Consider the following 19,346-nt stretch of genomic DNA (forward strand, 5'->3'; position numbering starts at 1 on the left):
CAATGAAAAAGAATTCAACCATGGTTTACCATTCTATTTATTTAGAAAAAAAAAAGACAGGAAATCAGGTATATTTAATTGTTTAATTTGGGTTACAAACTTTATCTGTTTTTTATATGTTTATCTCACAAATTTTCTTTTATCTGCTTTTTACATGTTTATCTCACAAAGTTCGGTTTATCAATTGTTTTACCTTCACTTTTTTAATGTGTTTCATGTGTTTATCGGCTAATTTTGCTTCTATTTATTATTATTTCCACTGAGAACAAAACTTGAGGGATTCATTTATTATTATTATTTGATTCATTGCACTGTGATCTTTGGATGGAAAACAAGTTTAATCAGGGTGGCTTATGTGGTAAGGTTTAATGGTTGCCCGTGAGATTGAATTATTTATGATTAATTCATATATATTTTTACCAGACATCGTAGCGGGTTGTATGGTAAATATGGAACTGTTGGTTTTCTTTTGGTACATATCTATCGTTATTTAATAAAAATGATGAAATTCAATTCTTATTTTGTTCTTCCCAAACTTTTATCATTTTCTTTTGTAATTGTTCTTCCCAGATTTGTTTATATTCTGATATGTAATTTGGGGTCTTTTACAGGATGCTGAAGAGTGTTGGACACAACTTTTATACACTCTTTCTCAGTCTCTTCGATCAGCTGGTTCTAGGTAGGTTTCTTGTTATTTGTCATTTAGATATACTGAGTTATACTTACTGGCAAAATTTGAGCAAGTCCATGGTGCCTTTAACAACTGAAACAACTGAAACAGTTTGAAGCTGTTGCTTTTGGTTTATCAAACTTTTTCTTCAAAATTAGGGATCTCTTATTTGGAGCAGTGTTACCTTGCATAGTTCTTTTGCCACTGCAATGCTTCTCTAGCATATATATTTCTAATTTAGCAGCAAACATCTCTTTTAGAAAAAAATTCTAATCTCTCGCTGTCTTTTTTTTTCTTTCTATAGTGAAAATATAGATACTGTAAAGGACCTTATTGGTATTGACCTTGCAAGCAGGTAGATATCTACAGATTTGATAGTCATTTTTTTTCTTTTTAATAATGATGACATTACCTAGTTAGACAATTTATATATGCTGATGCCATTTTCTATAACTGTTGAAGAATTGTTGCTGCTATTCAAATTTTCAAATACCACTAGTGCCGTTCATGTAAGAAATACATGTAAAAGTATATCATCTTTATACCGAGGGAAAAGATAAAGAATTTCAAAATTCAACTAGTCTAAACAAGCAAAACCAGAACATCCTTCTACTTATGCCTACATTGATATAGTTTATGCAGTTTTTAAGTTCAAATCTGTATTCCTTTTTGTCCTAGCCACTGTTCCATGCAGTTTTCGTTACAAATTAATGATTCATCCTTCTGTAGCTTCATTGGCTTCCAAATGAAGAATACTATTTCTAATCGTTAACGCATTTATTGTTAACATGAGTTAATAATATTTCTGTATTTTGGGTGTTTGGTTGATGAGAAAATATAAGAAAATTTGGTAAAAGATTTTTGATGAGAAAAAAATTATAAATTTATAATTGTTAACTAGTAGAAAAAAAATTTATAATTGTTAACTAGTAGGTTGAGCTAGGTAATGGTGGTGGTGCTAATTTGCCTGCAATCAAAGAGAAGTTTGGTCAGTACATGGTGAGTAGGTGCTCCACCTTTACGGCGCAAACATGTTTACAATGCATGTAAGAAATAATTTGCTACTATTTTCCTTATCTTTGTATGTTCTACAGTGTATCTCCTATTTTAATTTCATCTAAAGCTGTCATTTAATTTGCATTATAGAGACCAAATGTTCGATTCTTTTGTTATTATACATTAATGAATAATTGGTTTATTGACTACTCTAAGCTTGTCAGATTGGGATGCAGTGAATAGGATTAATGATTATTTGTTTATATAGGAGCTAGAAGGGATTGTGTGTTGGCTATTGTAGCTAGTTTGCGGTAAGAAATGACTCCTATTTCTATTTTATGGTACCTGGAATGGTTTAATACTTCACCGTCTATAATATTTCACTTGGGTAAAATAATTAGGTGGAATTTCTTTATTAGGGTTTTTATGTCTCGTCTATGCTTGATAATTTCTGACGAATAAACTTGAAAACCTGATGAATTGAATGTACAGAAGTATCATATGCTTCAGGTTATACATGATTCTCTTTTCATGCTAATGTCAACTTATGCAATTTAAGATTGTGATACCCCCTTAAATTTTGCTAATTAGTCTCTTTATGAAATGATTTTTGATATTGTCAATGTTATTTTCTGTTTAGGAAATTGTGTTTTGTTAGTTAATTTAAGAAGAATGAGATTAGAGAAGTGCTGGTTTTGTTCCTCCACTGTATATCCGGGGCATGGTATTCAATTTGTTCGCAACGATGCCAAGGTAGGAGTTTCTTTCTTACTTTTACATGTATTCAAAGGTTATATTACTTTATTGCTCTTAAAGGTTCTTCGCTTTTGTTTGTTTCTATTTAGTTATTATCCATATTGGCTTATCATGCTACACATTTGGTTTGATTCTATGGAGTTGGCCTTTGGTTTGTCCAGAAGTCGCCTTTCTGTCTTTCTCATCCATTTTTTAGTTACTCTCGTTGCAGTATTTTTATTTTTTGTTGCATTTCTCTATGTAGTGGCCTAAAATTTGATACTTGGTATGTGTTTATGCTTGGCAGTGTTCAGATACATGCAGTTTTCAGCAACATTTATGCCAGATTGAGGGCATCAATTAAAATAATTTATAGTACTATGTTCCCTACATGTCATTCGTGCTGTTTGCATTGATTTTAATTTCTGATGGTCCAAACATTTGCAGATTTTCTGTTTCTGTAGATCGAAATGCCACAAGAACTTCAAGATGAAGAGGAATCCCCGTAAAGTAAAATGGACCAAGGCCTATAGGCGTTTGCATGGAAAGGACATGACACAGGTGATAGACCTAAGGCATTGATTTTGGACTTTTTATTGCATTATTACAATGCTTATACCAAAACACTGCATGATTTCTATTTCTTTTCTTTTTGCACCAGGATTCAACATTTGAGTTTGAGAGAAAACGTAATAGGCCGGAGAGATATGATAGAAACCTTGCAGAGAATACTCTGAAGGCCATTAAAAAGATTGATAAAATCAGATCAGACAGGGCATCTGACCACATCAAAAACAGGTTGGTTTGTGGTGCTTTCAGTTCCCATTGAAATATATTATAACATGCACTTTAGTAAATAATAACCCTTCCATTTTTAAATCTTTTTCCAGGCTTAAGACAGGCAAGGTCCAGAGGCAGAAAGAAGCAAGGAAGCAATTGGAGCTGGGCATTCACTTGGTCAAAGCTCCGCTCGCACTTGCACAAGATTCATCTCTTTGTCTTCCAAAAATCAAAGTCAATGTGTCCCAAGCACAGACAGAAGAGAATCAGCCCATGGAAGACTGAAATTGCTTCTGCTGTTCCTCGGCTTGGTATTTTTGTCCACCAAAATCTTATGCATGCAACTCGTGGCTTAAGTTATCAAGAGGTTTTTTATGTTGTGTCTAGCGGTCCAGAATTTTGATTAGCATGTTCAAATGTTATTGTTTTGAGTAGCATATTTTGTAGTCACTAATTATGGAAAAGTCATTAAAAACGGATTATCTTTGTTTTTCCCTTTTAAATGTGGTGTTGAATATCTAGACTGATAATTTCTGGGGATAGTCTAAGAATCTTAAATTTTATAGAAAGCCAATAAAGTGCTTGCTGGACGAAATGTGGTGATTAATTGAATTGCAAGGTCATACATGCCGTTAATTTTTTAATAGCTGATAAATGAGTATGACATAGTGCTCATAAATTTTCTATGAAGGATGTCTTTAGATGAATGGAATTGTTTGATAGCTTGAGGTTATAAATCTTTGTATTGATTTTTCTCAACAATCTGAAGCCTGTCATACTTAGCAAATTTTTCTGTGAGAATGGGTGTTTAAGAATTGTGAATTGTCTTGAAATATATGCGGTTGTGATGGTTGATATATTATCAAGCATGCAATATATATCACTGTCATGACAGGTTTTTATAGGAAATATTTGAAATCGGTACGAATTTATATTCCTGTTACATAGAAATATATATTTAGCTTTATAGTTAAAATTTTAATAGAAATTTTAATTTAATTAATATTTTTATCCTTAAAATCAAAACAAAACATAATATAATAATTATCATACAAATAAATATTATTTAATTAAAATATTTTTTCAAAAGCCATGTTTTAGCGGTGTTTGTTAAAAAGCGCCGCTAAAACTCATTTTCATTGTGGCGTTTGTTGTTTAAGCATCGCTAAAGGTTGTGGTCTTTAGCGGCGTTTTTGGGAAAAGCGTCGCTAAAGGTCAGGGTCTTTAGTGGCGTTTGTCGGAAAAGCGTCGCTAAAAGTCATCGTCTTTAGCGGCGTTTGTCGGAAAAGCGACGCTAAAGATCATGGTCTTTAGCGGCGTTTGTGGGAAAAGCGCCGCTAAAGGTCATGGTCTTTAGCGGCGTTTGTCGGAAAAGCGTCGCTAAAGATCATGGTCTTTAGCGTCGTTTGTGGGAAAATCGCCGCTAAAGGTCATGGTCTTTAGCGGCGTTTGTGGGAAAGCGCCGCTAAAGTTAGCGACGCTGTCATTAGCGGCGTTTTTTGTGACGCTTCTCAATGCGCCGCAAATTCTTTTAGCAGCGCTAAAAAACGCTGCTAAAGGCCTAAAAAAGCGCCGCTAAAAGCCTGTTTTGGTGTAGTGATAATTACATCAAATTAAAATTAATGTATTACATTATATCTTTGATAAAATTTCATGTGTAAATTTCATATTTATCCTTATAAAAACTTAATGAAAGGATGTCAAATTAATTTAGTTTTATAAAAATCATACAAGAAATATATGCTCATTTAAAGATAAAAATAAATAATCAGTAAATAATTAAATTTGATGTCTAGCTGGCATTAAATTTATTTTTTCATAATAAATATAATTTTTTTCACCTTAATATTTCAGTTATTTCTCTAATTGTCCATAAACAATTCATTAGTATTACATAATAGTTAAATTAAAAACTTAGAAATCAAGAAAAAGTGAGTTGTCTCGAATAATAATCACCTCTAAACATGGATGAGAGCTTTTTCATGTATTGTTAAAATGATCAATTCAATTTTATAGCATAAAAAAAACAAATTATATATTGATTTACAATCATATGATTAAACTTATTCATGTGTCGGACTATTAAGTCAAACATGATATTTTATAATTAAAAATAAAAATTTTCCTATTTAAGAATGAAGTAAGAGTTCTTGATTTATTTATAGTGTGACACCCTAAAACCTGGCCTAAAAGTTTTAACTGGATCTCGGAGGTCATATTAACCACCGAAGTGACCGAAAAGCAATTAATAAAAAAAAATCGTTTAAAACTCATTTCTAACACAGTTTGTCAAAAACCGAATTAAATCATTTAACAACTTACATTTTGCAACAGGAATTAATTCGCACTTTAAAATGGTAATACTTATATGGTTTCAAAATGTCAATTTAGTCGAATTGCAACTCAAAATATCAAGTAAATTATGTACAGAAAAATATGCAATTTTCTCAAATAAATTGGAATTTTGGATCAATAGCAGAAGCCCAATTGAAAACAAAAATGTGCGCGAAATTTCCAAAATGATGTTCAAAACATAAAACATGTTATTTAACAATCAGTCCGGATGGACCAAAACTATACCACAGTTCCTTAAATCGCCTTATAATTATTCTCAAAACCAAATGTAATAATATATGCTAACTTTTATCTAAACCGAGACAAACCAAGATTTATGAGACCTTTGATGTGCCTAGTTCGTACCATAGTCTCGCAAGATACCTGAAAGTAAGAAAACTAAGATGGGGTGAGCTACACGAGCTCAGTGTGAGTTTGAATTCAACAAATGATTAAAAGACGGAAAGCACAACAATGATTTAGAACAGTATCCGTAAGAAATTCACTTACAAAAACTCAAACCGGTAACTCATTTAGAATTTATTCCAAAAGTCATATCGAAACACAGAACTAACGTTCCAACCGTACGCAATAATCATAATACGTTATAATATATTTAACATATTTTTCAAATAAGCAAATAGCCAAATGTATGTACTGATGCAAAACAAATGCAACAGATTAAAAACCCACCCAACCAACCAAACACCACTTCAATCCCATTCACACCATGAATGAGCTATAGGAAGCTCAACCAACCCTGCACACCACATAGGACCTTGAAGGCCCGTCCACCCTACACACCATATATGTGGAACTAAGCCACCATACACAGAAATATTGCAGTTAAAATGCTCAAATAGACTCCCTTCTCTTTACAACCAAAATCCCAGAATTTTGATGCAAATGCAAAATGCACACTGGTTGTAGACAAACATACATAAACAAAATACAGAATCAGACATGCTGTTACTCATTTACGGCTCAATATTAGATTAGCACAGGTCCTATCATCAAACATGTTTCAATTCATAAAACACATTACAAACACACTTGAACAAACTGAAAGTTTAACACTATATTTACGAATAATCACACGACTTTAAGCCGTATCAGAGTCTCTAACACTTATACGGAGGCCCCAACAAACTTTGGGTGACACAAGTATTAGAACGGGTCAAATTATGTTACAAAATGAAAATTTGCAAAATAGGGCCACACGACTGTGTGTGTGACACCCTAAATTTTGGGGTTAGAAGTTTTGAGTTTTGTGGATAGGGTCAGTGAGAAGGTTGCGCTATTGTGTTTAGTTGGGCGTTTAAGTGACAGATTGGGCTTGCTGGTCTAGTGATTGAGTTAGTGTTAGTGTGCCTCTGGGTTTTGGGTTCGAGTCCTTGTGTGTGCGTTTTGGAGAAATATTATTATTTTGTTTTGTTTTGTTAAATAGTAGTTTTGTTTTAAGTTAAGATTTATAACCATTTATATTCATTTTATTATTATTATTTTTTCTTTTCTTGTTGGATATTTTTTTCCTCTTTCTAGGTTTTCTTTTCTTTTTGTTCTTGTTTCTTTTCTTTTTTCTTTGAAAACGGTTTTACTTGTGGGCTTTGGGAGAATTTCGCTCATTTGTCTTCGAGTCAGTGTCTGGACATCCTTGGTCACGAATCAAGTGTGGGTTTCGAGACTTTTCAATTTTATTTGTGAATTGTAAGTTTGATTATGGAGGAATGCAACAATCTATGTGCCTTTTGGAAATTGGTTGTCGATGTTCAGTAATACTATTGAATGGCATGGAAATCTGTATATGTTGGTGTGTTTTTGAATCCCATCAATTGAGGGTCGATTTAGTGATTGGAAAAATCGATTTCTAAGCTGTTTATGGGTGGTTTTGTGACAACACAGATGGCCACATGGGCGGTCCACACAGCCGTGTGCATTTAGGAATTAGGGTTTTCCAGCAAGTTTTGGTGCCACACAGTTGTGTGGCCAATTTAGGGATTTTTATTGATTTCTACATGGCTGTGTCCCTTGGGCACATAGGCATATGTGTTTTGGAATTAGGGATTTAGTGATTTGGTGCCATATAGCCTAGCCACACGGTCGTGTGGCTAATTTGAGGATTTAGGGATTCCATACAAGCATGTGTTTTGGACACACAGACGTGTCTGCCTTGTACTCTATTTTAGCACAAATGGACAGAGAATTACACGACTTGTTCACAAGACCATGTCCTTGGCCCACACGGTCATGTGCTTCCTCCCACACGGGCGTGTTGACCTCCCATTTGGTCTAGGCATTTCCACACGGCCAAAGCACACGACCATGTGGTCCTAAGTCATCAACTTTAGTTCTGTGTATGTTTTTTATCTGCAAATGTATTTGAGTGTTCCGACCCTTGGCTAGGCTTTAGTGAGGGTAGTTAAGACTCTAATTTGGGTTTTTACTTATATGTTATTTGTGACTATTGTGTGAGATGTCTGATTCTAAACCCGGTTAGCTGGGTGTGCGTGCATATCTGTTTTTATCTGACTGTCTATCGATGTGTTTAATGTTTTTGTGAGGTTAGAAGCATAAATGCACTTGCATAAAGAAATTTTAGGGTTGGATATGAAGAGAAGGAAGACTGATTCTGATCTGGCAGTTTTACCGTAACTTATTTGTAAAGCGATTTACCGCACTATACCACACGTACGTCAACTTTGCTGCATACCATTGTCTGATCTGGTAGTTTAAACTGCAACATGTCTGTACAACGAATTATCGTATTGTATTGTATTGCATATACTCTAGCCCTGTTGTGTATTAATATATGAGTGACTTAGTCTACATACATGGTGTGTAGGGTTGGATTGGCTTTTCGAGGTCCTATGTGGTATGTTTGGTTGGATAAGCTTAAACAGATCTTTTGGGGTGTGGTCGGGGACAAAGAGCTGTTTTGGCTAGATGGGTGGGTTTTTATTACTTGATTGCATTCATACGCATCTGTTTGAGTGTTCTGGGTGTAAGATTATGTCACTGTATTTTGTCTGACTGAATAACACTTGTGACTGAGTGTTTGTGTTTGACTTGGCATGCTTGAGTTGTTACATTCTGTTGGGACGTTAGTTTTAAGTTTACTTTCTAACTCTGTGTATATTTGTAAGCCTGTTTCGCTATTGAATTGAGTTTCGTAACTCTGTTATTAGTCATGTATCGAACTCACACTAAGCTCGTGTAGCTCACCCCCTTTAGTGTTTTCCCTTTTCAGGTACATTTCTGAATTCTGATGCTGGACTCAGTATGCAGAGGTCTCGAAAACGTCATGTTTTTAAAAAAAACTGGTTAATAAAGTGTTTTCTGTAAATCTCAGTTTTATTTAACTGATTTTGGACTGTAAGTTCTGTTTTAAATATTGTGGTATGAAATTTTATGTTAAATGCAAGTAGATGTTATTTGGATTGAACTACTTTGTGTTTGAACATCGGGATTTGATAACTAAAAATTTTTATGTAACCAAAATTCTGTTTGTTTTCTCACTTGTAGAACCAAAGTTTTACTACGATCACTTCGGTGATCAATGTAACCTCTGAGATTCGGCCTAAACTTCTAGGCCAGGTTTTAGGGTGTTACAGTGTGCAAGAGGCACACACTTGTGTGAAGGGAGGCACTCGACCGTGTGAAGATGACACACACTCGTGTGTTCGGGGACATTACTGTATGAATAGCTTGTGTAATTCTTTGTTTAAAATGCCAAATTAGGTTCAGAGTAGACATGGTCGTATGGAAACTTCACATGCCCATGTGGCTACGGGACAAGACCATGTGTCCAAAACACACGCCCGTATAGATGCCGACTAAAATCCTCAAAATTAGCCACACGGCTGTGTAGCACCAAAAATTGCCCAAAACCCTAATTCCCAATTGTACACGGCTGTGTGAACCACCAGTGTGTGGCACACGCTCGTGTGGTCACGAAACCACACCGTAACAAGCTTAAAAAGTGCCTTTCTTCCCTGAAACTAATTCCTAACAACAATAGTTCTAAAACCTACCCTGAAATTGATTGAAAATCATGTAACAATCATCAAAACAACTTTTATCTACTTTAATCCGAAAACATACGATTTAATTTCAGTAACATACAAGATACAACCAAATTCCATAGAATCCAACATCGAAACTAAACAATTCAGAAACACACCTGTAATTGCCGAATTTCATAGATCCAAAACAAAATTTCAATAATGAAAGGAAAGTTTCAGAACCCACACCTAATATGTGATTTAAGAGTGCCCAAAACGACGATTCCTCAAATCCTAATTCCGATTTAAAACCCCAATGGAAGCTACTACACATAAGAGACTATAACTAAAAATTTGGCACCAGCTTCTGATGTTATGAGGTTGAAAACGATGCAAAAGGAAAAATTCCCCAATTGAAGAATCCCAAAATAAGTTTTATGATCAAAACCCTAAACTTGAGAAAACAAAAATTCAAGAAAGAATAAGAAGGATAAATAAAGTGAACAAGGAATAAAGAGAGAACGTGGGATAGAGAGAAACCAAAAAGAACGTGGGGAAAAAACGTGAGCTTTAACTTTTAACTCACAAACTAAATTTAATTAATGAATAACTAAATAAAATAATAAAAAATAAAAAATATTACAATACTCACAAGGATTCGAGCACGAGGCCCACAAGTCACCTTCCACACTCACAACCACTAAACCAGTAGGCTAATTCTGACAATAAAACATGGAAACAAATTCAATTGACCAACCTAATCATTAACCCTAACCAAAAACCTTAAAACTTTTAACCCCAAAAACTAGGATGTTACACAGAACATAATTTTTTTTTACTTAGTTCAATATTTATATTCAAATTAGTCCATACAATTTCTACACGAACATTAGGAAAATAAATGCTCACATCAGTTAGATTAAAAGTAAGTAAGGGGCGTTCTTTATTGCTGTTGCAAGGCCAAAAACACTTTTTCACTATAAAAACAATAGAAAATATTTGTCTTACAAGATTTTCCTTTAAAACACCCTTATACCTAGTTGATGATTGAATTCTAATATTACGCCTAATATCAAATACAACTATTATTAGTAACATTGCTGATAAAAATTGACAAAGTAATATGAATATCATATGAGGTATTCCACCGGAGGAGGCACTTAGAAGGGGGATGCAGAGGAGGAAGCAAGGAATTAATCAAGGGAAATCGATTGATCCATCTCAGAAGCCGGATTTATCATCAAGACTGAAGGTCTCCCTTCAAGTTCCTTCAGGAGTTTATGAATATCATATGAGGTATTCAACGATCAAAATTGGCATACAATTCCAACTAACCCTTAGCTTTTTTTAGAACTTATTTTTAATAAGATTACATTTGCAACTTTGGTTCTTAATGGGAGGTATTTCTTTTAATTTTCCTTCATTTCTAGTGAAAACAAAATGGCCCAACAACAGTTTTATTTATATTGAATTATTTCGATTGTGCTATTATCTTGCATTTCAAACAAAAAATTTTTTTTTAATACATTTCCAGGTTAATTATATTTGTTTATTAGTAAGAATACTAAGAATAGGGTTGGAAATAAAAGAAAGATGCAAAGTGATATCTAATTTGATTTTTAGGATGTGCTTAGATACCACAAAGTAATTAGATGAAAGTGTAATTATTAGTATAGAAATTACAAGTAATTAGATGAAAGTGTAAATATTAGTATAGAAATTATACCTTTTTTTATAATTCCAAGAAATTGTAATTTCCTAAACCTATTTGGTTGATAGAGTGTAATTACATCATAATTCCTTATGTTCTGTCTAGTTGCACAAATTGTAATTACATAGTTACTCCCTCTTAACCTGACTCGGATGGATACACGAATCCAACCAATCACACGAATTTGACATCCAGTATTTATCAGATAAATTTGAAATAGTAAGTTGCGCCCAACGTTGGTCGGTATAATTGACAAATAGGTGAACTCACCACCCCTCTACTCATAGTAAATATAACTATTGTGTGGTGTCGATAGTAAGGTTTTTGACTTCGCACCGTTCACTGATTTTTTAGGATTAGAGTTACACATCGGTTTCCAATCAAAATGGCGTCACCATCGCAACACTTTTAGATATGCATATGAAACCGAAACTTAATCAATCAACATAACTACCTAAGCCGAACACAACTTAATAAACCATTGCTCAAACCAAGCATTCGGCCCAAAGCATTAGGTATTCAACCTTTGCAATAGTATGCATAACCAGCCTCCAAACTGGAACATTCATATACTTACCCAAAGAAATAATGCCCCCTAAAGCACTTAACTCACCAAAGGAATAATTGTCACACGATCTTCACCTACAAAAATCCCAAAATTGATTACAATGGAAGCTAGAACTAAAACCACTCATCCTTCACGTGAAAGAAGTATACATAACATATAACGAGGAAGAAAAAGAATATATGATACTCACACTACTTGATCGACACCCAGCACCGAAGAAAATGAATTATGATGTAATTAAACTCTATCAATCAAATCAGTCTAGGAAATTACAATTACTTGTAATTATAAAAAAGTGTATTTTCTATAATAATAATTACACATTCATCTAAATACTTTGTAGTATCCAAACACATCCTAAAAATCAAATTAGATATCACTTTTCATCTTTCTTTTATTTCCAACTCTATTCTTAATATTATTACTAATAGACAAATATAATTGTACAAAATCAAAATTCACGTATCAAATTGTATATTGGACCAAAAATTATGTGTAGTTTTTATGACTTTTTATCATTGAATATATATGAAATAAAATAATATTCTCAATTAAAATGAGAGGAAAAATTGCAAATTTGCAAATTTGTAAAATTAACAAACCACACTAGGGTTATACATAGATGATGAGAAATGAGAAGGTTCATACAAAAAAATAAGCATTATAGGTTTTAGTGCATTAATGGAGGTGGAGAGTGGTGAGTCGAGCTCGAGGAAGAGGAGGAAGTGGGAGAGACCACCAGTAGTAGCAGAGATAGCACAGTAGCAGTAGGCTAAGGAGTAGCCGCCATTGACGCTAGCCACCTTACAGGCAGTGAAAGAGAGGGCTGAAAAAAGGGGTAATAGGATTTCACTGGGTGTCATCGTCAAGTACTTTGACAACATCAATGCTCCCTATGACTGGTTGCTCCCGGGTTGGATTGCTGAAGAGCACTTTGTTTCTTCTAATTATAAGGGTCGCAGCAGGATCTATAAGGTATATCAAACCAACATTGTTTCCTTCATCCTATATACATGTATGCAAATCTTAAGATTACAAGAACTCTGACATGTTTAAGTTCTTGTTCCAGTTCAACATCTTCATAACTCTGAAATGTTTAAGAGAGAAACCCTACAATTTAAATAACCAAAAAAAATAATGAAAAAAGAAAGATAATTTATATAAATATATAAGCCAAATAAAATTGGGCTTTTCCCCGTGTGTGCATGTGTTGGATTCCATGGCAGTTTCTCCTTTGATTAATTATAATTAAGTGTCATGGAAAATAATGTTTAATTTCTCCCATGCAAAAAAGACTTGACGTTTTCCGTGGTATAGATGCCCAAATGGATCATAGTTGTATTGCATCATCATCATCATTATAATCTTAAAATTTGTATACATGTATGTAGGATGAAGGAAACAATGGTGGTTTGATATGCCTTATAGAACCCTTTGCAACCCTTATAATCAGGCGAAACAAAGCACTCTTCGACAATCCAACCCGGGAGCAACCAGTCATAGGGAGCATCGGTATTGTCAAAGTACTCGACGATGACACCCGGTGACATCCTATTGCCTATTTTTTCAGCCTGCTCTTTCACCGCCTTGAAGGTGGCTAGCGTCAATGGCGACTGCTCTTTAGCCTGCTGCTACTGCTGGTGGTCTATCCCACCTCTTTTCTTTTGGCTCGACTCACCACTCTCAACCTCCATCACTGCGCTAAAACCTACAATGCTTATTGTTTTGTATGAACTTCTGATTTCTCATCATCTATATATAACCCCAGTGTGGGTTGTTAATTTTGCAAATTTGCAAATTTGCAATTTTGCCTCTCATTTTCCTCTTTTCTTTCGCATTTATCCCTTAGGGTATTGAATCATTTTAAATTTTACCCTTGAACATATCTTTCTAAATTGATTGAGCATAAATTTCATTAAAAAAGTTTAGGTTTATTCTATTAGTTATACAATTATTTCCAAATAAGGTTAAAAAGTAAATGGTGAGCCAAAACCATTATATAGACCATTAATAAAAGGAATCCACATTAGATTTTTGCGTCATACTTATACTTAAATGAAATATTAAAAAAGGCAAGTGACCTGGAAATTTACCCGTAATAATTGAGACAAATCATTGGTTTAATTTAGTAATATAATATATATTTATTTTAATTGAGAATATTGTTTTCTTTAGTATATATTCAATGATCGAAAGTCGTAAAGGCTACACATAATTTTTGGTCCAATATACAATTTGATACATGAATTTTGATTTTATACAATTATACATAATTTTTTAATTCGATTTAATTTTAACAAATTACTAAAAATATTATTATCGATGTAGCATGTAACATCATTTTACATTTACATTTAGAGATGGTATACATAAATATTATATATATCTAACATGAAAATAATTTTGTGCTTTTTTATCCATGTATATAACTGAATTAAATTAAAGTTGTATGTATATAATTACATCAAATCAAAATTAATGTATTACATTTTATATTTGATAAAATTTCATGTGTAAATTTCATATTTATCCTTATAAAAACTTAATGAATGTATGTCGAATTAATTTAGTTTTATAAAAACCATACAAGAAATATATGCTCATTTAAAGATAAAAATAAATAATTAGTAAATAATTAAATTTTATGTCTAGCTGGCATTAAATTCTATTTTTTCCATAATAAATATAAATTTTTTAACCTTAATATTTCAGTTATTTCTGTAATTGTCCATAAATAATTCATTAGTATTACATAATGGTCAAATTAAAAGCTTAGAAATCAAGTAAAAGTGAATTGTCTCGAATAATAGTCATCTCTAAACATGGATGGGAGCTTCTTCACGTATTGTTAAAATGATCAATTCAATTTTACAGCATAAAAAAGTAAATTATATATTGATTTACAATCATATGGTTAAACTTATTCATGTGTCGGACTATTAAGTCAAACATGATATTTTATAATTAAAAAATAAAAATTTTCCTTATTAAGAATGAAGTAAGAGTTATTGATTTATTGAGTTCTTTTACTTAGTTCTATATCTAGATTCAAATTAGTCCATACAATTTCTACATGAACTTTGAGAAAATAAATGCTCACATCGGTTAGATAAAAAGTAAGTAAGGGGGCGTTCTTCATTGCTGTTGCAAGGCCAAAAGTACTTTTCCACCGTAAAAACAATAGAAAACATTTTCCTTAAAAGGTTTTCCTTTAAAACATCCTTATACCTAGTTGATGATTGAATTCTAATATTACGCCAAATATCAAATACAACTATTATTAACAACATTATTGAGAAAAATTGACAAAGTAATATGAATATCATATGAGGTAATGAGGGATAAAAATTGGAATACCATTTCAACTAACCCTTAGCTTTTTTAGAAATTATTTTTAATAAGGTTACATTCGCAACTTTGGTTCTTAATGGGAGGTATTTCTTTTAATTTTCCTTCATTTCTAGTGAAAACAAAGTGACCCAACCACAGTTTTATTTATTTTGAATTACTTCGATTGTGCTATTATCCTTTATTTTGAAACAAAAAAAAGTTATTTTTTTAATAAATTTCCAGGTTAATTATATTTGTCTATTAGTAAGAATATTAAGAATAGGGTTGGAAATAAAAGAAAGATGCAAAGTGATATCTAATTTGATTTTTAGGATGTGCTTAGATACTACAAAGTAATTAGATGAAAGTGTAATTATTAGTATAGAAATTACAAGTAATTAGATGAAAGTGTAATTATTAGTATAGAAATTACACATTTTTATTTTTATAGTTCTAAGAAATTATAATTTCCTAAACCTATTTGGTTGATAGAGTGTAATTACATCATAATTCCTTATGTTCTGTCTAGTAGCACAAATTGTAATTACATAGTTACTCCCTATTAACCTGACTTGTAACACCCCAAACCCGGCCCAGACGTTATGACCGGATCCGACATGCCACATCGAAGCGTTCAAAACATTTTATATTGTTGATCCAGAAAAACTTACTTAGTGTTTTAAAAGATAATTTCATTATAGGTTAAAGTGAATGGAAGCTGTGCACCAGGTAGGAAACCGGAAAAGAGGTGGTGAGTCCATCGGACTGCTTAAGTACCAAGCTCCCTTCGGATCCAATCCTAGACATGCATACTTCCATTGCCACACCTTAACGTAATGGATATTTCTAGGAAACCGATTTGATTAAGTCATTTTTAGGAAAAGTGATTAATTTTGGAAAATACTTTCATTGCGGAAGCTTTGCTTGTTGTCGTGTTATTTTGAAATCAATTGTTGTTTTTTTGAAAACGCGCCTTAAAGCTATCCAATTTCAACAGTTAAAATAAGTAATACCTATCTTAGTAATACATATTAAAACCATAAAAAATAATTAAGCGGCCTTATTACATTTAAAAACCCAAAACTTCAAACGTAAATAAAAGGATGTCCAGCTCACCAGAAGAAAATCAAACTTTCAGAACGGGTGGCCACTTCGAATTCCCTCATAGCTCCAAGCCCACTATGGTTGGGGATTTCCTGCGTGGATGAAAATAAAAGGGTGAGTTTGGGGAAACTCAGTGTGTAAGGAAAACCCATTCAAAGCCCAAGTCAGCTCAAGCCTATTGGGCCTAAGCCCATTCAGGTAACAGTGGTACTGGACCAGAGCCCTTTTCAGATTACAATAAACTGGGCCTTAGCCCCTTATTCAGATAATAGTATGGCCCATAGGCCCATTTCAAAATACATGCAACATCAATAACATATGCAAACCCATTTGGGGAGACTACTCAACCCACCAACCACTACACTCCACCCGTACCAGCCATACACTCCATGTGGGGATAGCTCAACCCACCCAGCCCAACACTCCACAGTTGCAGCATTGCTGCTCAGTTAACAGTAAATTGAGGCAAAGCCTCTAGTATGTGGACAAGCCACTTTCAGTACTTCCTCCGTCAATATCCCAATCCCATGAATCAGATAATAACAACATGGCATGCAGTAAATAACAACAGTCAAACATGCATTTAAGTCAATTTAACCCTAGGGGTATTTCGGTAATTTATCTCCTAGGGGTAAAACTGTAAATTTTCCACTTTTAAAGGTATTTCAGTATTTTATCTATTTTAGGGTTTTTCATGCATATTCCTACCTTTCACGTACTACAGAATCACGTATCGAGGGTTCTTACCGAATTAGGCCCGTTGGCCCATCATTCCAATTTTGGCCCATTAAGCCCAAAAATATCGAGGGCACAGAAATCATGCACTTTATAGTCCAAACATTGCAGCTTACCAAAAACATTAATCGATTTACCTCACGAGCATTCGCACACTCGCAAATCTACAAAATACCGATTTTCGGCATTTCTGATTTTCGATTTTTGCCGATCTAGACTAAGAAAGAGGGTGTTAGTTACACACCTGTTTGTGACGATATGCTGACGAGATCCACACACGAACTGCCTACAATTTGATTACTAACACGTTAATCTAACTATTCAAATACGAACTACGTATTAACCCCTTACAATATTCGGCCAACCACACCTACAGATCATAGTAAGCTTATAAGAAAACAATAAGCAACTCATTAACAAATTTTTGTCAATGTTTACCACATAATCATAATTTCACTGCAAGCTGTCTTCCTGAGCAACAGTCACTAAATTATTTATAACTGGAGCTACAAAACTCCAAATCAAGTTCCGTTAATTTTATTTGAAAATAGACTCATATATCTTATATCCATAAAATTTTCAGAATTTTTGGTTTGGCCAATCAATACCAGATTTTTCTCAAACTTTCGCATGTTTCACTGTTTGACTAATCTGACCACTCTTCATTACGAATCAAATTTCTCATTTTACAGAATTTAAAATATGTTCTCGTTTATTCCATTTGAAACTAGACTCATTAAGATTTAATTACATAATTTATTCAGCTTCTAATTCATCTCCCACAATTTATGGTGATTTTCCAAAGTCACGTTACTGCTGCTGTCCCAAGCAGATTTATTACCAAATTCACTCTTTCACACATAACTTGCATGCATATTATTTAAACATGTATATCACCAATCAGTCATCACATATCTATGATTTTACTTAAGTATAATCACCATTTCATCATTTTAAAGCACATGTTAGCCAATTTTTCCCCTTAGCATCTAAGACACATGCATGCTCATTTGTTTGGCTCAACTTCACCTATCTTCCATTTTTCATCAAAAGAACATGAAACAACAACCATTTCCTTCATTTTAATTCATGACTAAATGCTCACAACACAACTAAAAACCAAAATATGCTTCAAGAGTTAAGGTAGAATCAAGAAGAACTCATGAACCTCAAAATAAAAGCAAACTACCATGAACTTACCTTCAATTTTTCTTCCCCAAGTGACCGAACATTCAAGAGCTTTCTCCTCTCCTTTCTCTTCTCTAACTTTAGACTATGATGAACAAAGATGGACAAAACTTTGTTCTTTTCACCCTTTTTTTTTTAAATAAAATTTCATATTTCATCCATTTAATTTTTTAATACAAAAGGCATGAAATTCCCATCTTGGAACATTTACCTAAACCATTATCATGGAACATTTACCTAACCCATTATCATGGAATATTTACCTAATCCATTATCATGGAACATTTACCTAACCCATTATCAATTTGTACCATGAATTATGGATATCAAGTGCTCATATTGTCTACAACAACATGATGGCTGGCCACTTCATGTAAAATGGGAGGTTTGTCATGCAAATCCTCCTATTTTGCACTCCTATTTATTTGGCCACTTCAATTTAGCCTATAGCATTTTCAAACATTTTCACATAGGTTCTATTTCATAATTTCACCCCCTTTTTCTTATGGAACAAAAATTAACTAAAATTTCCGGGTTCTATCTTAAACTTGAGCCTTCTAGAGGACCACTAACATAATTAAACCTATGCCAACATTCACAGAATTCCCGAAAATTAGGGCGTTACATGACTCAGATGGATACACGAATCCAACCAATCACACGAATTTGACACCCAATGTTTATCGGATAGATTTGAAATAGTAAGTTGCGCCTAGCGCTAGTCGGTATAACCGAAAAATAGGTGTACTCACCACCCTTCTACTCGTAGTAAATATAACTGTTGTGTGGTGTCGATAGTAAGGTTTTTGACTTCGCACCTTTTACTAATTTTTTAGGATTAGAGTTACACACTAGTTTGCAATCAGAATGGCATCACCACCGCAACACTTTTAGATATGCATATGAAACTGCAACTTAATCAATCAACATAACTACCTAAGTCGAACACAACTTAATAAACCATTGCTCAAACCAAGCATTCGGCCCAAAGCATTACGTATTTGGTCCTTGCAACAAAACGCATAACCAGCCTCCAAACTAGAATGTTCAGATACTTACCCAAAGAAATAGTGCCCCCTAAAGCACTTAACTTACCAAAGGAGTAATTGTCACTCGATTTTCACCTACATAAATCCGAAAATTGATTACAATGGAAGCTATAACTAAAACCACTCATTCTTCACATGAAAGAAG

The 19,346-nt window shown here is 33.4% G+C and overlaps 1 protein-coding gene across 1 annotated transcript; it reads left to right on the plus strand.

The window, feature by feature from the left end:
- Positions 1-2,306: 2,306 nt before the first annotated feature.
- Positions 2,307-3,788, plus strand: LOC107962022 (probable ribosome biogenesis protein RLP24). The gene is made up of 4 exons (XM_016898232.2): positions 2,307-2,419; positions 2,849-2,962; positions 3,063-3,199; positions 3,292-3,788. The coding sequence occupies exons 1-4, from the start codon at positions 2,339-2,341 to the stop codon at positions 3,464-3,466; spliced, it is 507 nt and encodes a 168-aa protein (XP_016753721.2). The 5' UTR covers positions 2,307-2,338; the 3' UTR covers positions 3,467-3,788.
- Positions 3,789-19,346: the final 15,558 nt, after the last annotated feature.

This window comes from Gossypium hirsutum, chromosome A06, assembly GCF_007990345.1.
Source record: "Gossypium hirsutum isolate 1008001.06 chromosome A06, Gossypium_hirsutum_v2.1, whole genome shotgun sequence".
Classification (NCBI taxonomy): domain Eukaryota; kingdom Viridiplantae; phylum Streptophyta; class Magnoliopsida; order Malvales; family Malvaceae; genus Gossypium; species Gossypium hirsutum.

Coding starts and splice junctions, on each gene's coding strand:
- LOC107962022 (XM_016898232.2), top strand. CDS start 2,339: ATGAGATTAGAGAAGTGCTGGTTTTGTTCCTCCACTGTATATCCGGGG. Junction 2,420..2,848: donor TTGTTCGCAACGATGCCAAG/GTAGGAGTTTCT, acceptor AAACATTTGCAG/ATTTTCTGTTTCTGTAGATC. Junction 3,200..3,291: donor TCTGACCACATCAAAAACAG/GTTGGTTTGTGG, acceptor ATCTTTTTCCAG/GCTTAAGACAGGCAAGGTCC.